The following is a 23,692-nucleotide window of genomic DNA, read 5'->3' on the forward strand; positions in this document are numbered from 1 at the left end:
ATATTTTTTATCATATTCGTGTTCCTGAGACAATTTCACAATAGAAACACAATAAAACCCTTTAAAAAAATTAAGTTCGAAAAAAAAATTTCAATTCACATTTATTGAAAATCATGTTCGTTTCCAAGTGTAGTGTTTTGCCAGATCGGGTTCGTACTGTCAAATGACATTTCAACAGTCTGCAAACTCAATGCCTACTAGATCATACCAGAATCCAAACGACATCCCATACAAAGGGGTATGCCCTGTTCGTGGACTCGCTCTTAAATTATAAATCGAAAAAAAGTATCCGTGCATCATTTTTTTCCGAACAGTGCTAAGGCTGGTAAAAAAATTATTTAAAGTTTTAGTTTGACACCCCTTTTACACGGAATTCACACACACTACCAAACGTTTGTTTTAATAGTGTGCGTAAACGCTGTGTACAAAGTGACAGTTCGTCACTTTTTAGTTTGACTATGACCAACCAACGGGGTACAAACTAAAAAAATGTCAAACGAAAAAATGACCAACCAGTGAGTGTATTTATATTTTTGCTTGAAAAAAATATTTAAATTCTATCCGTAACCCAAAACACCCAGACAACGCTGGGCAACTCAAACCCTCTTTCAACCGCGTTGGTTTGTGCGCTAAATTGCCACCATTCGGCGTTTCCCAAAGTAAGCTTCCACTGCGGCACGCAAGGAAACAGGCGCAAATGAAAGCCAATTTCCGCTTCCGCCGAAATGGCGATAAAAATAAAACCACCAATGTGACTGTTCTTAAAGAAAACGGGAGTATGGACCCCGATTTAATCTCTTTAAATTCGCGATGATTTGCAGGGTTTGTTTATTTTAAGGGGTATTTTAAAGATACTCACATTTTCAGGAGCGGAAGGGTTAGGGAGTGGGCCCGACCTGTTACGGAGACGGGCTAGGGCACTCCTGAGACCTTCCGTACTGCTATCTTTGGCACCCCGTTCGAAAATATAACAACCGCAGAGTAACAGTTTGGCGCTTTCACGGGGAGGGCTGGTGGGGCCGGGCCACCAGACCTCTTCGTTTTCCTTTTCCTTTTGTTTCCTCTAACTATCTATCTCTAACACACAATTCGTGCGAAACGACGCACGTGCCACCCACACACGTGGTCGAGGGATGGCCCCCCCTCCCAGGGGGGAGGTTTCGCTCAGAACAAAACAGCAATTACTTTTGCGTTTTGTGTTTCCGATCGACTCCGGCAAACTTTGTTTGAGCTTCTTTTCTACTTTCACTAAATAAATTTTCTTCGTGTTAGAAACTTTTCCCGACAATCAAACTTTGCAACATTTTTCTTCCTCTTTTGTTGGGAGATTTTTCTTTCCCATCCACCAGACACTTGAAACTTTAGCACTTTCTCATTTTCTTTTCAGCAGATAATTTACTCGATTTCAACTCTGTGCGAAATCGATTGAAAGCTCACGTCAAAACAAAGCACACCACAGACTCCAAACTTGAAGACATTTCACTTGCGCCCTCTTTCGCGTGGAAACTACTTTTCTCCTGCTTTTCCTTAAAAAAAAATAAAACAAACACAATTTAAAGCGACCTCGACGTTAACGACCTAGAAAAAAAAGGTAGAAAAAGCACAAGTTTGTTTCCCTCTCCAGTGTTTTCCCCTTCTTTTGATCATTTGCTTTTCCGGGGTGGCGACGACGTCCTCGACCTTCCCTCGCGAGGGAAACGCGGCAAGTTCTATTGTTTCACTTTCCCGGTGGTGGTGGTGGTGGTGATGGGGGATTTCATCCTGTGACGCCCCAAGGATGCCTCTTTTGGGGATGCAGCACCTGAACGCTGATAGTGCTTGTTGTAGTGTTTAACTGTTTTTGTTTTTACTTCGGAGCTTTTTTTTGCTTGCTTGTTGTTGAAAGAAAACTTTGAGCTGAAATGGAAACGGAGAAAAGAGAAGGTTAATTTACAGTTTCATGTGGAAATGGTTGGTTTTTGGTGGGGAGATTGCTACAGCTACTGTTATTATTTGGCTAATGAAACTGCAAATGATGCTCTTTTACAATCAAAGGAATGCTCTAATATTACGTTACGATTTTTTTCTCACTCGAATTCAGATATTTACAATCTTTTGTTCCGAAAGAGTCTTAAAAATATATCAGACTTTTTGTTTGTCTTTAAGGGGTTACAAACATGTAGAAAATCACAAAATTTCATATTACAGAAAATTTATTAAATCCACTAAAAAGAAGATTTTCAATCACTCATAAAAGTTTCATGAAGATATTTCATTACTAAACTGAGAAAGAGGCGATTTTAACGAAAATGTTGTCATGCGTAAAGCGAACTGTCAAACTTTTTGAGCGTTTTTCTCTAAAAACCGAGTTCATTTACGGGACTCTCACGACATATCCCGTGTGCAGGACGAATTCCGATGTTTAAATTTAGCTTTAAAAAAAACTGCAAAACTCAAGAATTGACGTTTCATTTTTTAAGAAAAAACAAAAAAATATGAAAAATTAAAAAAAATATGTCTTTTTTTAACTTGAAAAAAAAAACAGACTTCGTCATGCACATGGGCACCTGTTTTTTGAAACTGCTAACTTCAAATAACTGTATCTGGGCAATAATACAACCAAATGTCTTCTTATTTGTTTTGGTAATTGATGAAAATGTATATTTTAATGCCCTGAAAACAAATTTAAAAAAAAGTTGTGTTGTTTGTTCTTACATTTTTGGCGATTTACATGCATGTAACTATGTAACCCCTTAAAAAGAAACTTTGGAGAATAAAGTTTATTTCTGTTTTTTTTTCCACCGTGGAGAAACTGTTATACTTATGCCTGAAATATGAAATCATTTTTTTCCTCTCGCGTTTCCCGACCCTGAGAAAGGGAGCGACAAAAACTATAAATAATATTTGTAATAAAATTCTAACAGTCGGAAGCTGTGTTATGCTCCCTTTTTTCAAAATTTGCAGATTTTTTTTTGCGTTACTTTATAAGAGGAGCCCCTTTACAAAAAATACTCCAGAAATGTTTGTAAGTAAAAAAAGCTCAGCCATTCAAGTTTCATGACTCAATTTCGATGTTTTTTTTTGCGGACTCCTAAATAATACTAATTTTGGTAATCGAGTCTGAAAAGTACTGTCAAAACATTCAATTTGGGCTGCAAAGCCCAAATTTCCCTGATCGCTTTGCAAGCACAATAAAGATTAAAAAAATAGAAACCATAAATTGTACTTATGTTCAAGGGTCCTGATTGCTCCAAAACGACTCATTCACTCGCGATCACAAATGGAGCACCCGCAGTCGAGCAGTTTTTGACAGTTCGCTCCATAAGAAATACATTGTAGAAAAAAGCAAAAACTGCTCGAATGGAAATGCTCCATTGAAAGCGACATAAAACTGCTCTGACCGTTTCCTACCGTTTGCCGCTTCCACACCAATGGAGCATTTCCATTCGAGCAGTTTTTGCTTTTTTCTACAATGTATTCCTTATGGGAGAACTGTCATTTCTACCACTCGAATCCGGTGCTCCATTGTTACAGAATACTATCTCTCTTTGCTCTCTTTCTCAGTTCTATTGGGTAGTATAGCGAATGGTTCAGAGAGACCGATTGCGTTATGTCACTCAGTCGCTGAGTCGAAATAGTTTGCGATCGGCTTTGTTTTACTCAGTTGGTAAACTGCTTAAAATATATGTTATCAGAAATGGCTTGAAATTTTGTTGATAACACAACATCAAAGACACATTTACAAGCAATTTCCATCATGCCAAATAAAAATTTACGACAAACCGTGGTATTGCAGGCCAAAAGAGCGCCAAGCTGGTATGTTGTTAGATTCTCTCCTCTCTGAACACATTCGAGTGTGACTCGGGTCGACGGACGGAGTGGGCAAAGAAATGGAGCACTTCCATTCGAGCAGTGTTTGCTTTTTGCCTTCCTCACCTCAATGAGGAAAGGCTTTAAAATCACTCGAAAAATGAACTTCTTTATTTAACCTCGTAGACACACCTTCACGTATACCTATCAACTCAGAATCAAATTCTGAACAAATGTCTGTGCGTGTGTCTGGATGTGAGTCCGTGCACCGAAAAATATGCACTCGATTATCTCCGGACTGGCTGAACCGATTTGGACCGTTTTGGTCTCATTCGATCCGTCTCGGGGTCCCACAAGACCCTAGTTAATATTATGAAGTTTAGAAAAGTACTTCAAAAGTTATGCTAAAAAAACGATTTTAGCTAAATTTCGGAAGATTGTAAAAAGGGTGGTTTTTGTAAGAAAACCCATCATGCTATATATTATTAGAAAGGTATTTGAAAGACCTTTCCAACGCGTTAAATAGATTGAAGATCCGACAACCCCATCAAAAGTTATGAGCACTTAAGTGTTATTTATAGACTTTTTTGAAGCCGGATCTCAAATATTTTGATAAAAAGTTGTCCGGATCTATCATGCGACTCATCGTTGGATAGGTAATCAAAAGACCTTTCAAACAAGCCCAAAAGATTGAAGATCTGACAACCCTATCAAAAGTTATAAGTACTTAAGTGTTTTTGATACACTTTTATTTATACACTTTTTTGAGGATGTGTAGTGTCTTTACTTTATGAATGTGAGGAAGGCACCAACCACCTAAAGGTGGATTAAGTAACGTTTTTCTACAATGTATTTCTTATGGAGCGAACTGTCAAAAACTGCTCGACTGCGGGTGCTCCATTCACGAAGTATTTGTGTCGCTGGGAGAAGCGATTGAGCAAGTCGCTGGCAGCCTGAGTGTAGTATTCGTTCGCGACTGGTTGCGAGCTCCAATCGGCAAAGATTCGCTCGACGATGAGTGGGTGATTTCTGATCTTTGAACCGGAAATTCCTTGCTTATGTTTAATTTTTCCAAAAGCTTTTAAGCTCGTAGATGGAGTCTTTCACTCTTGGGGCAATGACTGTCAATGATGGTTCTGAATTCAGGGTCCAGAAAAAATAAATTGAATTGAAAAAACAATCACTTTGAAAACGCTTTTACAAACAACACAAAGAAAACCATATTTTGATTGATACATTTTGAATCAAGATTTGAATGTTTTTCTTAAGCAAAGAATGATGCCTTTCAGAGCCTTAAAATGAAACTAAAAAACTTTTTTATTGCTTTTTTACACTAAGAAATCATTTGATGCATTGTTCCATCACATTTGGACATTTGTTACATAAAAAAACAGTCCAGACTCGGCTATCCGAAGGTTTCATGGAAACTTGAGATAGGTAATTAAATAAAGTTTTATTTTTGTTATTTTTCTATATTTAATCAACGCCATCTTAGATTTTAAAATATGAGATCACTTAAAAGCCTGTTTTCGTAAATAATGCTCAAACATAAAACAACGCATTTTTTGTGATTCCATTATTCTAAAAAAATATTTTCGAGGGCTTTGGATAATCGAGTTTAGACTGTATTAGGGTGTCTAATAAAGCAATTTATAATTTTGTTCTGTTATGTTAAGGTAATTTACTTATAAACCACGTGGACACTTTTTTGGGAATTTCAACCCTTCCTCCCCCCCCCCCTCCATCTTGCACAATTCTCATACTTTTTTTTGTATGGGGCGTGGACAATCGCCATACCACCCCCCCCTTCCCCCCAGGTGTCCACGTGGTTTATGGATGGTCCCTTGAAGCTTGTGTACCTTCCCCCCACTCCCTTTCAAAATTTACTCACAAATTAGGGGGCAAAATAAAATGATTCATTACACGGAAAAAAAATCAATTCTCACAATCGTGAATTAAATTCACGAATGCGAGAACCACGATGGAATATATTCACGTTTAAAGTGCAAATGCACCATACTCATGAATAAATTCCTTCGTGGTTCTCCCATTCGTGAACATAATTCATGATTACGAGAATTGATGTTTTTCTGTGTATCATTGAAGTTTTTGTTGCAAAATCTATTGTAATCTATACACAAAACATTGTTTAACGCCTTCAAACGCATTTTAATGAAAAGACTTAAAGAGGAAATCATGTATATTTTGCTGATTCGTTATTTTGTGTTTTTTAATTAGGCTTGTTTAAAAATTTAAACAGCTTTTTGACTCTCTATTTGGAGTTTAGTACCTGGGTTAACACCCTTATAATTATATTCATAACTTAGCAAAACACTCCACGCATCTTTTTGAAACGAGAAAGCCTAATAAGTTTGAAAAAGGTTTCAATGGTGTTCAAACAGCACGCCATTACACCCTAATTTAAAATAATTCCACAAACCCACCATTGCGAGGTAATTCCGTCACGCAATGCCGACACATCGTTGTGATTTACAGCTTAGCGTGCTTGTTCTGTAACAGCTCCTTCCCTGTTCAACCCTTACTTTGCCGGGCCCGAGATACTATCGCCAGGCACCATCCACTAGTGATTAGATTTAATTTATTAATTATAGGTTGCCGGCTGAGGTCGGTCGTCCGGTTTGAACTTTCTTGAAAGACCCCTCGTTTACAATCACTTCCTAATTTAATTAATGGAGTCTCCTCCTACTAATTTTCTCTTTGTGTTTTTTTCTTCTTTATGGGAAAGAATCCTTTCGCGACCCCTGCATAACAATTAAGTAGATTAAAGTTTCGCCCAGTTCAAAGCTATGACAAACTGGCGGTTTCACCGTCGAACAACGGAAATCACGACCGCGTGGGGGAGTCCACGTTGCAAGCTTTATTTATACTTTTGCGCTGATGCTGGTTGAATTTTGAATTTCATTTTTTCTATTTACATTTTCCTATAAATTTCCCTTTTTCCTGAAGCTAATAACCGTAAATATTATTTGCAACACTTGCTCCGTGGGTTGCGGCGGTTCGGGTCGGGTCGCTCGCTCCTTATCAGACCAGACCCCGGAAAACGGAGCGAACTTTTGCCTGGCATCATCACAAAGTGAATAAATAAATGCAAGCTCGTCTCGTGCTGACCGAAGGAAAGCAAACTTTGCATTCAGGGGTAGAAAGTCTACCGTTCGAATGTAAGAATAAAATTGAATTTCGAACTTGTTTTTCAGGAATTTAAGTAAATTTAAATAATAAAAAATATCTTATCAAAGGTAGAAATTTGAATTTTTGACATTTTGTAAAGAAACCCCTAACAAAATAGGTGAATTGCTCATTCCGTTTTCACCGTTTAACCTCCACCGGAGTGAGCGATTACGGTGGGTCGGACAGAAGTTGCTATTTGCGTGAAATGTAAGTACCCTTTACCAGCGGAAAGCGGCCAACGTCCTTAAAGGATTTGAAGGCTCCTATTGTCTTCATAAATTATGATGCCATAAATATTAACGGTACTCACGAAAAGATTTGTAACCTTCTTACCCCCACTCGAAAGGAGGCAACCAACTTGGAAAAAGTTGAATTGCCCTTCAGTTTTTTTTTTTTTGTATTTCATAATTAGGACGTTCCCGTGGAAAATTTCCTGGTTGCTCAAATTTGAAGTTTAAAAAACCGACATCCCGTGATAAAAGTTGGTCCTTTCCGAGAAGCGCATAATATCCTTTGTTGATGGTGTGGCAGAACCATCAAATATGTCCCCTTTTAGGAATCGCTTGGTTTGCTGACTTTTGGGACTCGGGGACTCACGGCATATCATCGTCACCTCCCACGCGGTCCAGTGCAGGTGGAAAAGTTGGTGAAAGTGTACAAAATAGTAGGGTAAACGCACGTATTTTCATTAAATTAAAAAGTTTTCTTTACAGCAATCATGATTTTTTCACTGTAAAAACAAAATTGAACATAAAATATAAACTGCTTTAAAATAGGTACAACTACCCTAATTGAATAGAATAGAGTTAAATAAAGGGCCTCGTGGCGCGGTGGTTAGCGGCTTCGGCTGCCGATCCCTAAGTTCCTTTTGGGCGCGGGTTCGATTCCCGCCTTATCCTCCTGGCCTTCTATCGGATGGGGAAGTAAAACGTCGGTCCATTTGCGTAAAAGAGGTTTTGGGTGACTCACCACACATAACCTTCGGACGCCTAGAAATGAGCAGAAACTTGCAACAGAGCCCACAAAAGACCCGGGGGTCGTGAAAGTGGATTGCTTTGCTTTTTGAGTTAAAGAGCTTCATTTTTGCCAACGCTTGATGTGACCGACCCAGGAACATTTTCCAATGTTGGTTTGTTGTGAAATATTCAGTCGTTCCAATGTGTTCACCTGTGCAGTGTGCACTTCCACGGGAATAATTTATGTAAAGTTTGATGACCACCAAAAGTTTGTTTTGCATTGTTTTACATGTTGTCTAAGGTTTCTCGCCAGTTGCGACTAAAGTTGCGGACTTTTGTCTTTTAAAACAAATAAAAAAAAATCACAAAACTATAGAAGGTGACCTTTGAAGCACTAACTTTTGGTACTGCTTTTTTTCCTTGCCGAAGAAAGTAGGCCGTTTCATCATTGAGAATGACAGGAAAAGTAAGTAGTTTCACAACGGAATTGAAGAAAACATTTTTTTTTGTTATCATTGATCAGGGCATCTAGTTTCCCGGGTTATGAATTTCCCGGGAAACTGGAAAAATATTTTTGAAATCCCGGTAATCCCGGAACTCCGGTTTTTTTTTTTGAAACAGTAAAAAAGTCTATGTTTTCATTACGTTTCTTATGATTTTCTATTCTAAAATCATACAAGTAGCTCAATAATATTAATTGGTGATAATACAGCAATTCCTACGCCGTGTTAGGGTGGTCCGAAAAATTGCCATTTTCGTCGCTTTAAGCAAAAACCACTCTTTTCAAAAAATCACATCTCCGCGCCATTTCATCCGATTTTAGCTGTTCTAGACGCAAAAGAAATGTGATTAGTTTGGCTATTTGGGAAAAAAAAGGAAGAAGTTTCAAAAATCTAGCTAAACATTTGAAAAGGTCGTATGAAAACTTAAAATGCTGTTTTGAAAGTCTCGGGACCAAAGAGCCTATGTCTGAAAATATTTTTATCGGATTTCTCGGAAAATTTCACATAACATATCAATAAATGGTGGAGTTATGTTTTCGATACTCTGAGATACGATTTTTTGAAAATAAAAACTGGGGTTTTCGACGCGCCACGCGCAAAAATGGAAAAATGACGAAAACGGGAAAAAATGCTTTTTTCACTAAAACTGCGATAACTTGAAAATTTCAGCGATGACCTACACATATTAGGGTACCAAAAGTTGTGTATTTAAATTACGAAAATTTTGGTACCTTAACATGTATAGGTCATCGCTGAAATTTTTCGAGGAATCCGATAAAAATATTTTCAGACTTAGGCTCTTTGGTCCCGAGACCTTTAAGTTTTTAAGTTTTCATACGACCTTTTCAAGTGTTAAGCTAGATTTTTTAAACTTCTTACTATTTTTTCCCAAATAGCCAAACTAATCACATTTCTTTTGCGTATAGGACAGCTAAAATCGGATGAAATGACGCGGAGATATGATTTTTTGAAAAAAAGTGGTTTTTGCTAAAATCGACGATAATGGCAATTTTTCGGACCACCCTAACACGGCGTAGGTCACTCTAACGGCCAAACAAAAAAATACGAGTCTAACCATTTCGGCCAAGGAACCCCCAGAAAAATTTTGAGCCCGATCGGAGAACTTTTTTTTTCGAATTATGCTGTTTTCGTGGGGAATTGCTGAATAATCAACACTTCAATCTAACAAGGATGACAGTTTTTAAATAGCTTAAAGGAAATTAAGAAATGGATTTTGTTTTTTTGACATAACCAGAAAAGCTTAATAAATATCATAGAAAATGAAAAAAAAGCGACAACAAATAAAATGATACAAGTCAATGTAAAAGTTAACCGGGGTGACATTGATAGGATTTCAATTTAGTTTTGGAATATTTTCCAACCGTAAGGTTTTTTTTCAAGATTATTATTTTAAAACATGTACTGGGGCTGGCCACACAAGGTCCATGCAATATCTTTGAAAAAAAGTTTTTTTCAATAGTGCTTTTAAAAATAGTTGCGTTGAAAATTCATATTTTGAATTCTGGGGTGACTTTGATAGCTACAGTTTTCCTTTGTTAAAATCAGATTTAAGGAGTTCAAATTTCATGTTTAAGTTAAACGTACCTTTACTAAGGTTGCTACTATAGTTTTCAAGAAAAAAATCAATGTTTATATTTAGTTTACTAGCTTTTAACAAAACACAGATAAATTTTAATTAAAATTGTAAAAAAATACAATTTTGCCTGAAATTCGTTAAAACCAGTTATGTTTATAATATTATCGATTCATATTGCATTTTAAACTGACACGAATCAAAATCACATTTCATATAAAAAAAAATCTGCCAAAAATGCCTATAAATTTGAAGATTTTTTTGAATTATATTATAAAAAACACATAGTATTTATTGTTCACAAACATATTTTACCTTCATTTAATGGAAAATAATCCAAAGAATCCGAAAAAAGATTTCGTTTTCTGATTCGAAATACAGTAGTTGTTCGGTAACTGGGCTGAACAAAAAATAACGAGGGGACCACCGATGCATAATATTTTCCAAATGAAATATAAAAATAAAAGTTACCTGCAATGCTTACTTTTTATATTTCTTTAATTGTAACTTGAAATTAAACAAAAGATTGAAAAAAGTTTTTTAATTTATTGAATATGATTTTTGCATCCATTAACCCCTCGGTCATTTTGGTTTGTTTTGGTTTTTTGACGTTTGTCTGCTTTTTAACTGGGCTACGGCCCAGTTATCGAGCGCCCAGTTAACCCTTTAACGCCCATGGTTACCCCAGAGCACCACTAATTTTTGGCTTCAAAATTGAATTTCTCTTCAACCATGCATTTTTTCAATCTGGTTTAACCTGCATTAGTTTATATATAATGTTAACTTATAACCATTAAAATTTCATCTAATTTGGTCGATCCAATTACAAGTAATGTAGAAAAACGTAAAAAATCTTGATTTAGCTCTGGGCGGGAAGGGGTTAAAAAGCAGCCCAGTTTAACAACGCCCAGTTACCAAACAACTACTGTAATGTTCATTGAGAAAATCATGACACTTTGAGAAAAAAAAATTCTATTCATCAACATTTTCTTAATTATAGTTAACTAACTATTTAAACTTTTACAAAATGTTATGAAAACTTCTTCTTCAAGGACTTTGAACACTTCTCTACCATACTCAGTATGATTCCATAGCATTTGTGCTAAATGTTTAATGCTCTTTATGCGAAAGATTTTGCTTGAAAGCTGTCTTAATTGGTTACATTTGTCTGGAATTGCCCCAGCTTACGGTGATTGATGAAAAAATCACAGATAAAATAGTGAATTTACTCGACACGAAAAAAATAAATCACACACCCAACTGCACCCAACTGGCAGTCGCATGATTGTGATGCATGGCGGCATGAAAGTATATCAGAATCTGCATGAAAACTGTCCTCATGCATTTTTTGCGATATAGGGGTATGACATTTTTGCCCGTTACCGGCAATTATCCACATTACCGACGGCTTTTTGGTTGTATTTCACAAAAAAAAAACCTTAATAGAACGAGGATTGAACTACTAACTTCTTGGTTATTGGTCCGACACGCTACCACCGCGCCATGGACGCTTGATGAAAAGTGAGTGAAAGAGCACCAACATATGCTTCTCTTTGGAGTGTTGCTCGGGGACGGGCCAGCGTTATATGTGTTGGTGAGAAATGCAGATCGCTGTAATGTTTACACGCGGGCAAAAATGATCTAGGGGCTTGCTGCAAAAAATGTTATAAAATATGACATTTTCTGCAGCAAATCCACTGTTGCAGATTTTGAGATATATCATTCCTTTGGGTGTGGCAGTCGCATGATTGTGATGCATGGCGGCATGAAAGTATATCAGAATCTGCATGAAATCTGTCCTCATGCATTTTTTGCGATATAGGAGTATGACATTTTTGCCCGTTACCGACAATTATCGATATTACTGACGGCTTTTTGGTTGTATTTCACAAAAAAACACTTAGTAGAACGAGGATTGAACCACCAACTTCTTGGTTATTGATCCGACACGCTACCACCGCGCCATGGACGCTTGATGAAAAGTGAGTGAAAAGGGCACCAACATATGCTTCTCTTTGGAGTGTTGCTCGGAGACGGGCCAGCTTTATATGTGTTGGTGAGAACTGCAGATCGCTGAAATTTTTACACGCGGGCAAAAATGATCTACGGGCTTGCTGCAAAAAATGTTATAAAATATGACATTTTCTGCAGCAAATCCAATGTTGCAGATTTTGAGATATATTTTTCCTTTGGGTGCATATAATCTCAGTTGATGTAAACTTGGGATTCGACGGAAACGGTTGAATCACACGTAAAATCATGTTTTTACGTATAATTTGTTGCAAATTTACATCAAATTGCATTTAAATTTAAATGTTTGATGACGTGCAAAAGTGTTACATCATAAATGATGTAACATTCGGATTTTTTTTTTTGTGTGTGGGCCAATGTCAAAGTGTAAACAAAGAGTCTATCCTGCTCGCGTCAGTTGATGTTTACATTGGGAACGAGCAGGATAGACTCACAAATTATGAAGCTTATTGAAAAAGAAAATCCCCTTGATTTTTCAGGCCGATTTTGAAGGAAGGGAGAAGGAATGCTTGACAAATACTTTTGAAAATATTTGTACAAGCATATGTTTTCAACTTGTCCTCTATTTCCACAACCAAATCTGAATTTCCAGTCCTAAATTAGATTTCTGTTTTTTTTTTCAATTTCGGGCAATCCCGGGCAGATTATAAAATTTCCCGGGACTCAAGGTTCCCGATTTCAGAAAAAAAAAATGTCCCGAGAATTCCCGCGATGGACGCACTAGCATTGATATAAGAAAAAAAAAAGCAAATTCAGAGTTCTTCTAAGTTGACAAGTTCTGAAACCTCAACAAGTGTGTCCCAAATTGGATAAAGATGGAATAACAACGAGAGGTAATAAATTTCCCCCGAGTCATGTAATTTAATTGTTTCCCCTGCTCCAATTAAACATGCTTGGTTGGAGAAGAAAGCAGGACCGTGTTTCAGCCCAAGCGACCTTTCAGGAGGGCGTCAACGAGAAAGAAAGAGAGAAAAAAAAGTGTACAAGATGAATGTCCCTTCATCACCTTTTGAAGAAATGACATTACTTGCCGGATTCTCGGACCTTGGTCAGCAACTTGCAGAAGATTCGTGTTATTACAGGATAAGTTGGATAATTATCATTTAATCAGCATAAATGTTTTTTTTTTTTTTTAGAAGTAGCTGAATCAAATTGGTTGCAATTTATTCCATTTATATGATATGTCGTTAAGTTTTTTTTTAGGTTTTTACCATGTTTTGTTTCTGATTGCAACATATTCTTTGGATTATACTTTAGGTTGGAATTAATGGAGATTCTAGAATTGTATATTTTCTCTTCGAATAGATTTCAGAAAAATAATAATGCTAAGCTTTCAGGAAGTACTTGTCATCTTACAGTCATGGTTCTCTTTACCATCGATGATAGTGCCACCTAGTGGCTACTCCAAAGTCACAGACTCTTCAGATGTGAGACTTAACATTTGAAGTACACTGTAAAAAAAATCACAGTAGGAAATGTTGACAAATCACGCTTTTGTGTTTACAAAGGATTTAAATTTATAAATGAGTGTTTTGTCCATCAAAAAACTAGATCAAATATTTTATGACAATTTCGACCAACTTTGATGGCATCAAGTGAATATTTTCAGCTCAGGAATCCTCAACCTTAATCTTCCGAAGAAAATGGGACATTTGTGCCCTCATCGGGGGCCATCACATCATTATCATCATCACCATCATCTAGCTGATTATGTTCGGGACATAAACCCAACCATCTGGTGCGATTTCCGCACCGTACTAACAACGTAATTATGACCCCCAATAAATATCATGCCAGTCACAGACAACCAGATGGAAAATTGTATGAATTTGTGTGACGATATAATTTTATCTCGAATCAATTCGAATTGATTCGAGATAAAATTGTATTTCTCAAAAGAAATTATTCAAATTTCCATTCCATTTCCGGTGACGCCTAATCACCGGATGGTCCATCAGCTATAATCAAGTAAAGACGTTATCACAAAGTCGAAAAAAAGCAACATTCTTTATCACACGCATCATCACACCATAATAATGAAGGGGGGAGGGAGTGGACTACGTACTTCTTTCATCACCCAGCGCGCGCGCTCGTCAACTTGTGATAAGTGGCAGTTTGATTGATGACTTTTTCTTTGAGGGATTTTTTTGTGGATCCTTTTTCCGTGAAAGGTGTTTGGCATGTTGGGATAATTTCCCCCTCTAATTATAATGTCCCGATTTGGGGCATCCTGTTTTGTATTATTTTTGATTAGTTGTTCATCGCTTTCTAACATTTTTATTTAAAGAAAATTAAACAAAAGTCCAATAACCCTCAAATACCTTACCAGCAAAATAGTCCGCCTACTTAGACGGCACAAGGCCAGCATAACCTACTTTTACACACAGCCTTGCGCGTGTACCTTTCTGAAAGGAAAACATCAGCGCGCCGTCCATCTATTTTACTATTCATAGACGTGAAGGTGGAAAGTATTACCGTGAGTGGGCTTTATTCACTATTCATCTTATTTTCTGCACGTGGACAGGATTATACATTAACTGATGGTAGTCTATTCCCAGCAGGTTTCGGGAAGTAAAACTCTATAGCAAGATGTTTTAACAGCTAATTACCTAGTAGGCATTTGAAGGGCACGTGCAAAAAAAAGGACTTGGTGTTGTCGTTCTAGAATTTGCCAAAACTAAATTTCCAGATTTACAACCTTTATGAGTCAACATGAATAGATTTTTAAAACATAGGGGAAATATGTCCATTCCCAGCCTTCTAGGCGGTCGTGTTTGAATGATGTTGGATAATCTGAAGTGTTCCTTGATATTTACTAAAACCAAGTACGCCAACCAGTAGAGCAGCTTTTTGTGAACATTTCTGTTTAATTTCACTTCTACTAAAAGTTTTTCGTATTCCTTTTAAAAGCATTTTACAAAAAATATTTCCCACGTGTATTTTGGGCTGACGAGAATTTTTCTTCCGATGCAGGAGCGGCCGTGGCTGACTGGTTACGGTGTTCTCTTTGTAAGCGAATGGTCCTGGGTTCGATGCCCATCTGCTCCCTACGAGAAAGTATAAGACTTAGAAATACAAATAAGAACGAAAAATCAAAGTCGATAGAATCAGGGTTCGATCCCCCGTCCTTTAGATTGGTAAGCAAAAATGCTAACCATTACGCCATCACGGCTTGATGAACTATGACTGGAATTAGGAATACTGTTACTATCAACTATATACGCGCTGGGTCCTTGTCCATTTGACAAGGGTTCGGAAGTTCTAAATAACGTTTGAACCCGATTGGTGCAAACGTTCTTCAGGGCGGGGCTTGTCGAAAAAAGCTGAGGAACCTCGCGCTCGGCTAGCCAGCGTAGAAATGAGTCACCGAAGCTCGGCAGAGCTAACACCTTCCAAATGCCTATGCGAGTTATTTGCATGTATAGAATGAAGATCTAAAAATACATGGAAACAACTCAATTTGTAAGAAGTGGCCGCGTGGTCCCGTTTGGTTGGTTGCACACACACACACACACACGAGAATTTTTCTTCCGATGCTCTCTTGTGTATGCCTGGTGCAAACACTCACGCAACGTGGCATTTACAGAGAAAATTTTCTGGCATCACTGGCTCACTCTTACACGCGCTGCTGGTGGTGTTGGTGGCCAGCCTTTGTTCTTTATTTGTCTTCGCTTCTCGCTCGGTTCAATTAAAATAGGTAAAACGTCAAGTGACACAGGGTGGTTGTATTTTTTTGTCAGCGCTTGCTGATTGATTACATGTTTCGGGATTATTTTTCACGCGAAAAGTTTGAACATCTGCAATCTCTCATCTTGTGTGTGAATTTGTGTGCAATCAAAGTGATGAGAAACTGTTCTTCAAAATAGAAATATTGATCAAAGGTGAATTAAATTTAGTCTTGTTGACTAGTAAATGCCATAAAATTGTGTGTTACTCGAGGTGGGGCTGTTGGGGTTAAGTTGATGGCCTAAACAGTTATTTTTGAGCTTTGATCAAGCAACATTCAGAAGATAAGTAATTGACGAGGATAGGTATATTTCCCATATTCAATGAAATTAAAACATGATAGTTCCGAAGGTAATTAATAGGCTTAGTGATTTTTCACGCTCAAAAATTGCAAATTTCACGGGGACCTCAATTTCAAATTACCAAATTTCACGCAAATTTCGCGGAACGTGAATAATGTTAAAATAACTCTGAAAATCTTATGTTGAAATCAAAGAAACTGCTTTTTATGCTTCTTTTTTTTTAATAAACTAAAAACACTTTTCAATAAATTTGAACCAGACACAAAAAAAATCTCCTAATTTTCCTAAAAGATTCCACCTGGTTTATGGATGGGCTCTTTATATGTTTATATCATTTATCGAACTGCTTCTATTTAATATTTGATTAATAAAGCTAAAAAGTTTTCGCTGATTTGCTTTTTTTTATAACTTATTTTTATAAGGTCCTTTTAGGTGCTGTGACCAGGTTGGGACCGAGGATCGTTCCGCTGATTTGCTTCATTTTATTGAATTTCATATCAAAGCAAGATTTAACAATCTTGTCCAGCCAAAATGAGTTAAACAATTTGAATTTTTGCGACATATAGCACATTAAAAATAATTTTAAAGGTTTTCATCTACCTATTCAAATTTAAATTTTAAATCAATATGCAAAAATGAATATATTTGTAACGTAATCGAAAATTTTATTCAAAGTGAATTTTTGAGCATTTTTTTATTTTTCTTGCTCTTGTTAGTGCTTTAGTTATAGAAATAATTGTTCCAAAATGGATTATGATGCAACACACAGCTGAAAGGAGCTTGACTATTCACCAATAAAACCGAATTGAATTGAAAGAAAAATTCAAATAAAAAAAAAAACAAAAAAAGTAGTATTTTTTAAACTTTCATTAGAGTTATCCACCCAAATAACCAAATATCTTCAAAATCAAACAGGACTCATTTTAATTTGAATAAAACAAAGCTTGATTCTTTTAATTTCATATGAAATTAAATCACCTTTCAAATAAAATAGCAGTAAAAATTTTATTACAGCGAATGAAAATATTACTAAACTAATCCAAAATAACCATCACAACGTCCTTCCTTAATCTGATACAATGTGTTATACTAACAGGCTATCATTTCTAATAAATTACAAATTACTAAACTTAGTAAGTTTCTGAAAAAATTAAAATTTGAACAATTGTTCAAATGGTTCATACCAAGCTTTTCAATTGTAAACTAATAACATTTACTTAAATAGTCTGTATGGATAAAATATTTATTATGTTGTTAGTTTGAAAAAAAAAAAATGATGTGATAAAATTGATAAATTTCACTTCAATTTCCCGCCGTCCCTTGAAATCGTCAATAATCAATAACCCTATGTTAGTAATGAAACAAGGGTATTCACTCGCCTAATTCTACAGTATTTCATAAGATTATTTTTATTCTTATTTGAGTTTGATAAATCATTTTGAGAAAAATCGTTACAGTTTCACACAAACATAAAATTTCACGAGATTTCGCGGAAATAGCCAAATTTCACGCTGTCCGTGAAATCGTGAAATTCACTAACCCTAGTAATTAACAAACAATTTTACGCCGGCTTGACAATTTTCGACAAATTTACTCAATTTTATAATTCGATATCAGAGTATGTACGTCTATTTCCGTTGAAATTTTGAAGATTTTTGAAAATAAAGTTTGCTCCCTGATTATTGAAGGAATGAGCGAATACTTTCAATTTGAATTTCATGTTTTTTTTTTAATTTTTAACAGTAAGGAGATCAGGGCAGTCCAAACTCGCCCTTGGAAAAATTTCACTCTGGATAATCAAAATTTCATAGAAAAATTTTGTTATCTTATTTTTCATTGTCAAGCTAAAGTATGACCTCTAAACCACACAGAAAAAAAGTTGAGTTTTGGAATGTTGAAAATTTGATAGGTTGAATATTACCTCCTTTTTTGAGTAATATTACATAAAAAATATGTAAAATGTGAACCTGATGAATATTCATCAAAAACTGATGAAAATTCATCATTTTCTGAGGTAAAATTAATCATTTTTTTGACACAAAATCTGTCACCATTTCCTGATGGATATTACCATCATTTTTTTCTGTGTACTGTAAAGTGATATAAAATTTGTATATCCAAGATGGCGGCCAAAATCACATTTTTTATATAACAGGAAATCAACCATTCAAATTAGTCGAAAATGGGGTCGCAAAACACGAACTTTATGTTAAACACAAGAACATAAAAAAACGATTTTTTCATGTTTCGGTTAGCCCATACAAACCTTCGGATAATCAAGGCTTCGGATAATCGAGTCTGGACCTAGGATAGTGTATCTTGCAAAATGGGAAAATTTTAGATGACGTTATTTGTGGATGATCCCATCAAAATAAAGAATAAATTTCATCTTTTATTGTTAATTTTGTAATTCGTTGAAAACCTGCTAAAAAGAAATTGAAAATAAAAGTTATACAAAGTTGATTGATCAAACATCCGACCACGTAATTCTTGAACGACCTCCCTGATTCTGAACAATCACGGCAACAAGAAAAAAATTTCCGCTTTAATGTATGACCCAAGTGAAACACCTTTTCTGAATGGCGGAAAGGTGCCAAAAGCAAATTGAATCGATGAATTAATGTGATCGTCGTGAAAACGTCGTAATGAATACTAATTTCGCAACATTCTTACCGCTTTGATGTTTGATGTGGGCCCGTTGGAGCGTGGCTAATAAGACCAAAACGGCAACGACGCTTTTACCTGTAGCCTCATAATACGGGGGAGGCATTTTCATCTCCTTTTTCTCTTTGGCTTTCGGGGAAGGAGAAATATTTCCCCATTTTCCTAGGATCCATTCTGCTGTGGTAGGTGGTGGCAATGAGTTATGGGTCTAGCTAGGTGAGTGGTGCGAGGTGGTAAATTAAAATTTTAACGAATTTCAAAAGCCATGTGGAGCTGCTTCTCACTCGGTGTGGGGGAGCTTTTCTCATTTCGGTCAACCGTGTACCAGCAAGGCAGACAAAACCGCTCAACCGGTGAACGCGGTGGTGACTGCTGTGGCGTGGAAAACTCGTCGGGTTGAGGGGTTTTTCCACGATGATGGAAAAGCATTGTTGTGGCTGAATCCGCGCGGTATTCTTGACTGAATCTTAAAGAGATTTTGTGAAACGACCAACACGTGTCGCCATACTTCCCCCTGCTGGTCCAAGCAACCCGAAAAATCAACCAAAAAACCTGCCTAGTTCATATAAAGCTTCCCCACAAACAGCTTTCGAACAGTTTTTTGCACTTACGCAACAGAAAGCTTTCATTCAGCACCAAATTTGCCACCCGCAGCTTGCCATGACCAGCTACGTGGGAGGCCACCTCGATCGAAGACACGTGTCATCAGCATGGGGGACAAAGTCAAATTTAGCCGATTGGCGCCAGCTGCTGGTATTGATTTTGGAAAAGTGAATACATTTTTGTTTAGAAGAAATTAATGAAACTTTTTTGCTTGATTTTTCATTCGTTTATTCTAAGAAGATATCAACATCCCACTATCGTGTGTTCAACTTCCTTCCTCACAGACGAAATAATGTGGCCTGTTGCAGTTGTCGTCATTCCACTTCCAGTTCAATTGAAACCCCCCGACATTGTTCGTGCCAACCTCCACGCAATTCTCGTTGCCTCCCCAGTTGTCCGGCTGAAGATGTACCCAGTTTGCGTACTGGACCCGCCTCCCGGTGGCATGCCAATGGAAGTTTCCTTCGTCACCCAAATCGTTGGCCCCGATCCAGACCCGCGTGCTGACATTTACGAAGACCTCCGAAGATTTGATCGCCCGGTATAAATTCTCTTCGGCGGTTGGACTCTCGATGATTGCCAGTCTCCGTCCAAGGTAGGTGCAGTACTCGACGGCCTTGAACCAGTTGGCCTTTTATTCGAAGATTGAATTTAGTTAATTTATTTCAAAACAATTAAAAAAAACACTTACCGTAAAGTTGGGTATTAAATACTTCGACTGGGAATCGTTTTCAATGAGATTTTGCTGACTGGACGAAACAGCCAGAATCACGACCAAACCAATAAGTTTGTACATCTTGATTAGACACTTGGAACAATGAGAATGAGCAACGTTTGCATCGAGAGTTAATATATGAGCCGACGAATCAACACTAATCAATACAACTTTGGTTTAACAAGAAATCTATTTCGTGAGAAAAGCATATTTCAAACACCACATCTTTCTTCATCTGATTATCTGACAAGAATACAATCAGGATTTTTTTGCATCGAACGTGTACAATTTCTCGAGATACTTGCATCACCCAGATTAAAAAAAACATAAAACAATACCTAATTTCTCAGGAAGCATGGATTATCGCGAAATTGGAATACTACGCCTGATAACTTCCGTTTAAACGTGCATTAATATTGGTCGAAAATATATAAATTCAACCGTTTTAGAGATTCTGATCAGACTCGTCGCAACAGTCTTCCAGCCAACATGAAGAAAGTAATCGCTCTGATAGTACTGATCTTTGCTGTTTCATCCAGCATGCAGTATAGCTTTGAGGAATCGGAAGAACTAAGTGAAGAAAGTGTCAATCAAGCCCTAAGAGAACAACAACAACATTTACTTTCGATAATAAGAAATGATTACAATAAAGCACTGCAGATTCAAGTGGAGGTACAAACGACGCAACAACCAGAAGTGGTTCCTTTGTCTAACATCAGTTACGTTATCCCATACTTTACGGTAAGCATTATCTTGAATCAATTTGGAAATATCTTGTAAAAACCTGTACCTTTAGGCTAATTGGCACAAATCCGTCGAGTACTGCAACTACCTCGGACTTCGGCTGGCCGTGATCGACTCCAAGGAAAAAGAAGCCAGTCTGTACGCGGCCGTTAATGCCTCGGATGTCTACTCGAGCGGAGGTACGCTGGTGTGGGTGGGGGCGAGCGATCTGGCCGACGAGGGCAACTTCCACTGGCATGGGACCGGCAGGCGGGTTGCCTACTCGAACTGGGCTCGTCGCCAGCCGGACAACACCTTTGACGAGCATTGCGTCGAAGCTGGATTGCATGAGTATCAAACGTTGAGCATGAAGTGGCAGTGGAACGATCGGAACTGTAAGGCTAATCGTTACTTTGTGTGCGAAGGATATTAGAAGGATTAACTGAACTAAATAGAAGCAAAAACATTATTATTTCCTTTGTTTAAAGAAATAAAAGCCTTAATCTAAAATCTAACCGGTCTTTTTTAATGCCTAGAGCATTTGTAGAATAGTACACATTAAAATTAAGTGAGTCTTTATTTTTGGATTTATCACAAAATTTCACTACATTTACTAGCTTTTTTTTCAAGATAAGCGACACACCCGAGCATGGGTAAATAACAAGGGAAATGCGTAATAATACCTTTCTCTGGTATCAATATCAAATTTTGGTATTCCTGGTCCCTTTAAAATTTGTCTTAAGGATTATGCAAGAGCAAAATGTGGTATCATACCAATTTAAGGTATTGTTTTGATATTGCAAAATTGCAGAATTTGTCAATGATCGAACACCACATTTTGGTATTATTTTGGTATTACAGTATTTTATCAAATTCCTCTGCAACTATGGGAAAATTTTGACCAATTTTGACAAAATAATTAATTTTGCGCTAAAATGATGTCTCAAAGCGAATGCTTTCATTCAAAACCGGAAATTTCAAACTTGATTTTAAACATTTTTGATATACCCCCTATAGAAATGACTTGAAATTGTGGAAAATTTTCTAAGTCAGGATGGCACATTTTGGTATTATTTTGGTATTTAAGTGTTTTATCAAATTCCTCTGAAACTATGGGAAAATTTTGACCAATTTTGACAAAATAATTAATTTTGCGCTAAAATGATGTCTCAAAGCGAATGCTTTCATTCAAAACCGGAAATTTCAAACTTGATTTTAAACATTTTTGATATACCCCCTACAGAAATTACTTGAAATTGTGGAAAATTTTCTAAGTCAGGATGGCACATTTTGGTATTATTTGAATATTGAAAGGTTTCATCAATTTTCTCTGAAACTATGGGAAATGTGTTAAAAAAATTTTACGAGTTAATTAATTTTGCGCTAAAATGACTTGAAACCCAAAAATGTTAAAGGTGATTTTAAAAATTAGTGTGATATACCCACTAATATTTTTTTCAAAAACGTTGAAATATCTCTAAGTCGGGATAACCAAATACTTTGAAAAACGAGTCAATCGACAGATTAATGAATTTTGGTGAATTTCAATTCAGTTTCATTTCAATAACACTTATTTTTCAATCTTGTTATTTTTCAGAAGCTTCAAGAACTTCAAGCACAGGCCGTTCATCAATGACAAATGCATTCGGTGTGGTGAAGAATATCACGAATAACAACATGGAATCATCCGGTGAGTAGATTTGGCTGTTGCATATGAATAATTTCCGTTTTTTCACTAACTGCAACTGCTGCACTAAAAATGGTATGAAAATACCAAATTTTGGTATTACTTGTTCAAATACCAGCGACCATAATGTGCTCTTGGTTGCCCAGTAATAGATGATAAAATACCATGAAATCATACCAAAATCATGTATGTGAAAGACCCTTGGAATAACATGGTTTGGTATTGTTGTGCCCTTACACATACAAGATTTTGGTATGATTTCATGGTATTTTACCATCTATTACTGGGCAACCAAGGGCACATTTTGGTCGCTGTTATTTGCCCAAGTAATACCAAAATTTGGTATTCCCGTGTTATTTACCCCTGCTCGGGCAGAGGTAAATTTTCATAAGGTTAACATTTTTTAATGAAGCTAGGTTATTTTTAAATTACGGAATTAGCTTCTAACGTTTTTTTTTGTCACCACCAGCAAACATAAATTCAAACTTTTGATAAAAATGCGCTTAAATTACTTTTTGTTGAAATTTACTGAATTTCTTGGATATCTAGATTTTTTTTAAATATTGCATTACAATTTCTTAAATCTTATTAAATTATTATAATTTTTCGAATTTACGAACAAAAATTACACATCTTTACAAAGTACGCATAAATACCTTTTTTTAATTATAAAATTTAAACACGTTATTCAAAAAAGAAAGAATGTACAATTAACACGACGCCATGCTATGATGTTTGGATTCATGATATTTGAACTTCTTGTTACCAGTTTTTACTGTTCTGAAAAATAGGATGTGTACAGATCAAATCGCGAAACCCCAAAGCCGCACAAAATGGTGTTCTTAACCAAATTTCGCCTCATATCGACATGCAACATGATAGAAAATATGAAAGCAGAAATATGGGTTTCTTTAAGATTTTTAATAAGTATCTGTGCCAATTTTGAGATTATTTAAAAAATACAAAGGATAGTCGGCTTACGAAATCGTAGATAATCACTAACAAAAATTAAACTTCAAGTGGATTTACCTTGAGATCGGTGTACATTTAAAGTTTGTGTACAGTAGTTTTTGAATTGAAATCCAATTTTATTTTAGAAAAATTGGCAGCACTGCCAAATTGTTTTGCCCATGCTGGATCACAGCCAAAATGTTAAATTTTTTGATCCTCTGAAAATTTTTAAAATTTTCAGAACAACGTTCTAGCGCTA

General features: G+C 36.4%; 3 protein-coding genes across 8 annotated transcripts in view; 1 reads left to right on the top strand and 2 right to left on the bottom strand.

The window, feature by feature from the left end:
* The window catches only part of LOC6052660 (mucin-5AC), a 211,263-nt gene that overhangs the window by 153,428 nt on the left and 34,143 nt on the right, over window positions 1-23,692 (bottom strand). For 4 of the 6 annotated variants that reach the window (XM_038259097.1, XM_038259098.1, XM_038259100.1 and 1 more), the window contains exon 2: window positions 860-1,526. The gene's annotated coding sequence lies outside the window, so the exon portion shown is untranslated. Of the gene's footprint in view, window positions 1-859; window positions 1,897-23,692 lie in introns of all 6 variants that reach the window. The other 2 variants (XM_038259096.1, XM_038259099.1) reach the window with 2 other exon arrangements.
* LOC6046846 (perlucin) lies at window positions 19,614-20,235 on the bottom strand. Its single transcript, XM_001863940.2, has 2 exons — window positions 20,049-20,235; window positions 19,614-19,988 (listed from the first exon to the last, which is right to left on the bottom strand). The coding sequence occupies exons 1-2, from the start codon at window positions 20,151-20,153 to the stop codon at window positions 19,623-19,625; spliced, it is 471 nt and encodes a 156-aa protein (XP_001863975.2). The 5' UTR covers window positions 20,154-20,235; the 3' UTR covers window positions 19,614-19,622.
* On the top strand, window positions 20,552-21,302 carry LOC119769351 (perlucin-like). Its single transcript, XM_038261386.1, has 2 exons — window positions 20,552-20,813; window positions 20,869-21,302. The coding sequence occupies exons 1-2, from the start codon at window positions 20,562-20,564 to the stop codon at window positions 21,226-21,228; spliced, it is 612 nt and encodes a 203-aa protein (XP_038117314.1). The 5' UTR covers window positions 20,552-20,561; the 3' UTR covers window positions 21,229-21,302.

This window comes from Culex quinquefasciatus, chromosome 3, assembly GCF_015732765.1.
Source record: "Culex quinquefasciatus strain JHB chromosome 3, VPISU_Cqui_1.0_pri_paternal, whole genome shotgun sequence".
NCBI classification, from domain to species: Eukaryota; Metazoa; Arthropoda; class Insecta; order Diptera; family Culicidae; genus Culex; species Culex quinquefasciatus.

Excerpts from the sequence above, each read along its gene's own strand:
- LOC6046846 (XM_001863940.2), bottom strand. The coding sequence starts at position 20,153 with ATGTACAAACTTATTGGTTTGGTCGTGATTCTGGCTGTTTCGTCCAGT. Across the intron at positions 19,989-20,048 it reads ATTTAATACCCAACTTTACG|GCCAACTGGTTCAAGGCCGT; the intron begins GTAAGTGTTTTT and ends TTCGAATAAAAG.
- LOC119769351 (XM_038261386.1), top strand. The coding sequence starts at position 20,562 with ATGAAGAAAGTAATCGCTCTGATAGTACTGATCTTTGCTGTTTCATCC. Across the intron at positions 20,814-20,868 it reads ACGTTATCCCATACTTTACG|GCTAATTGGCACAAATCCGT; the intron begins GTAAGCATTATC and ends CTGTACCTTTAG.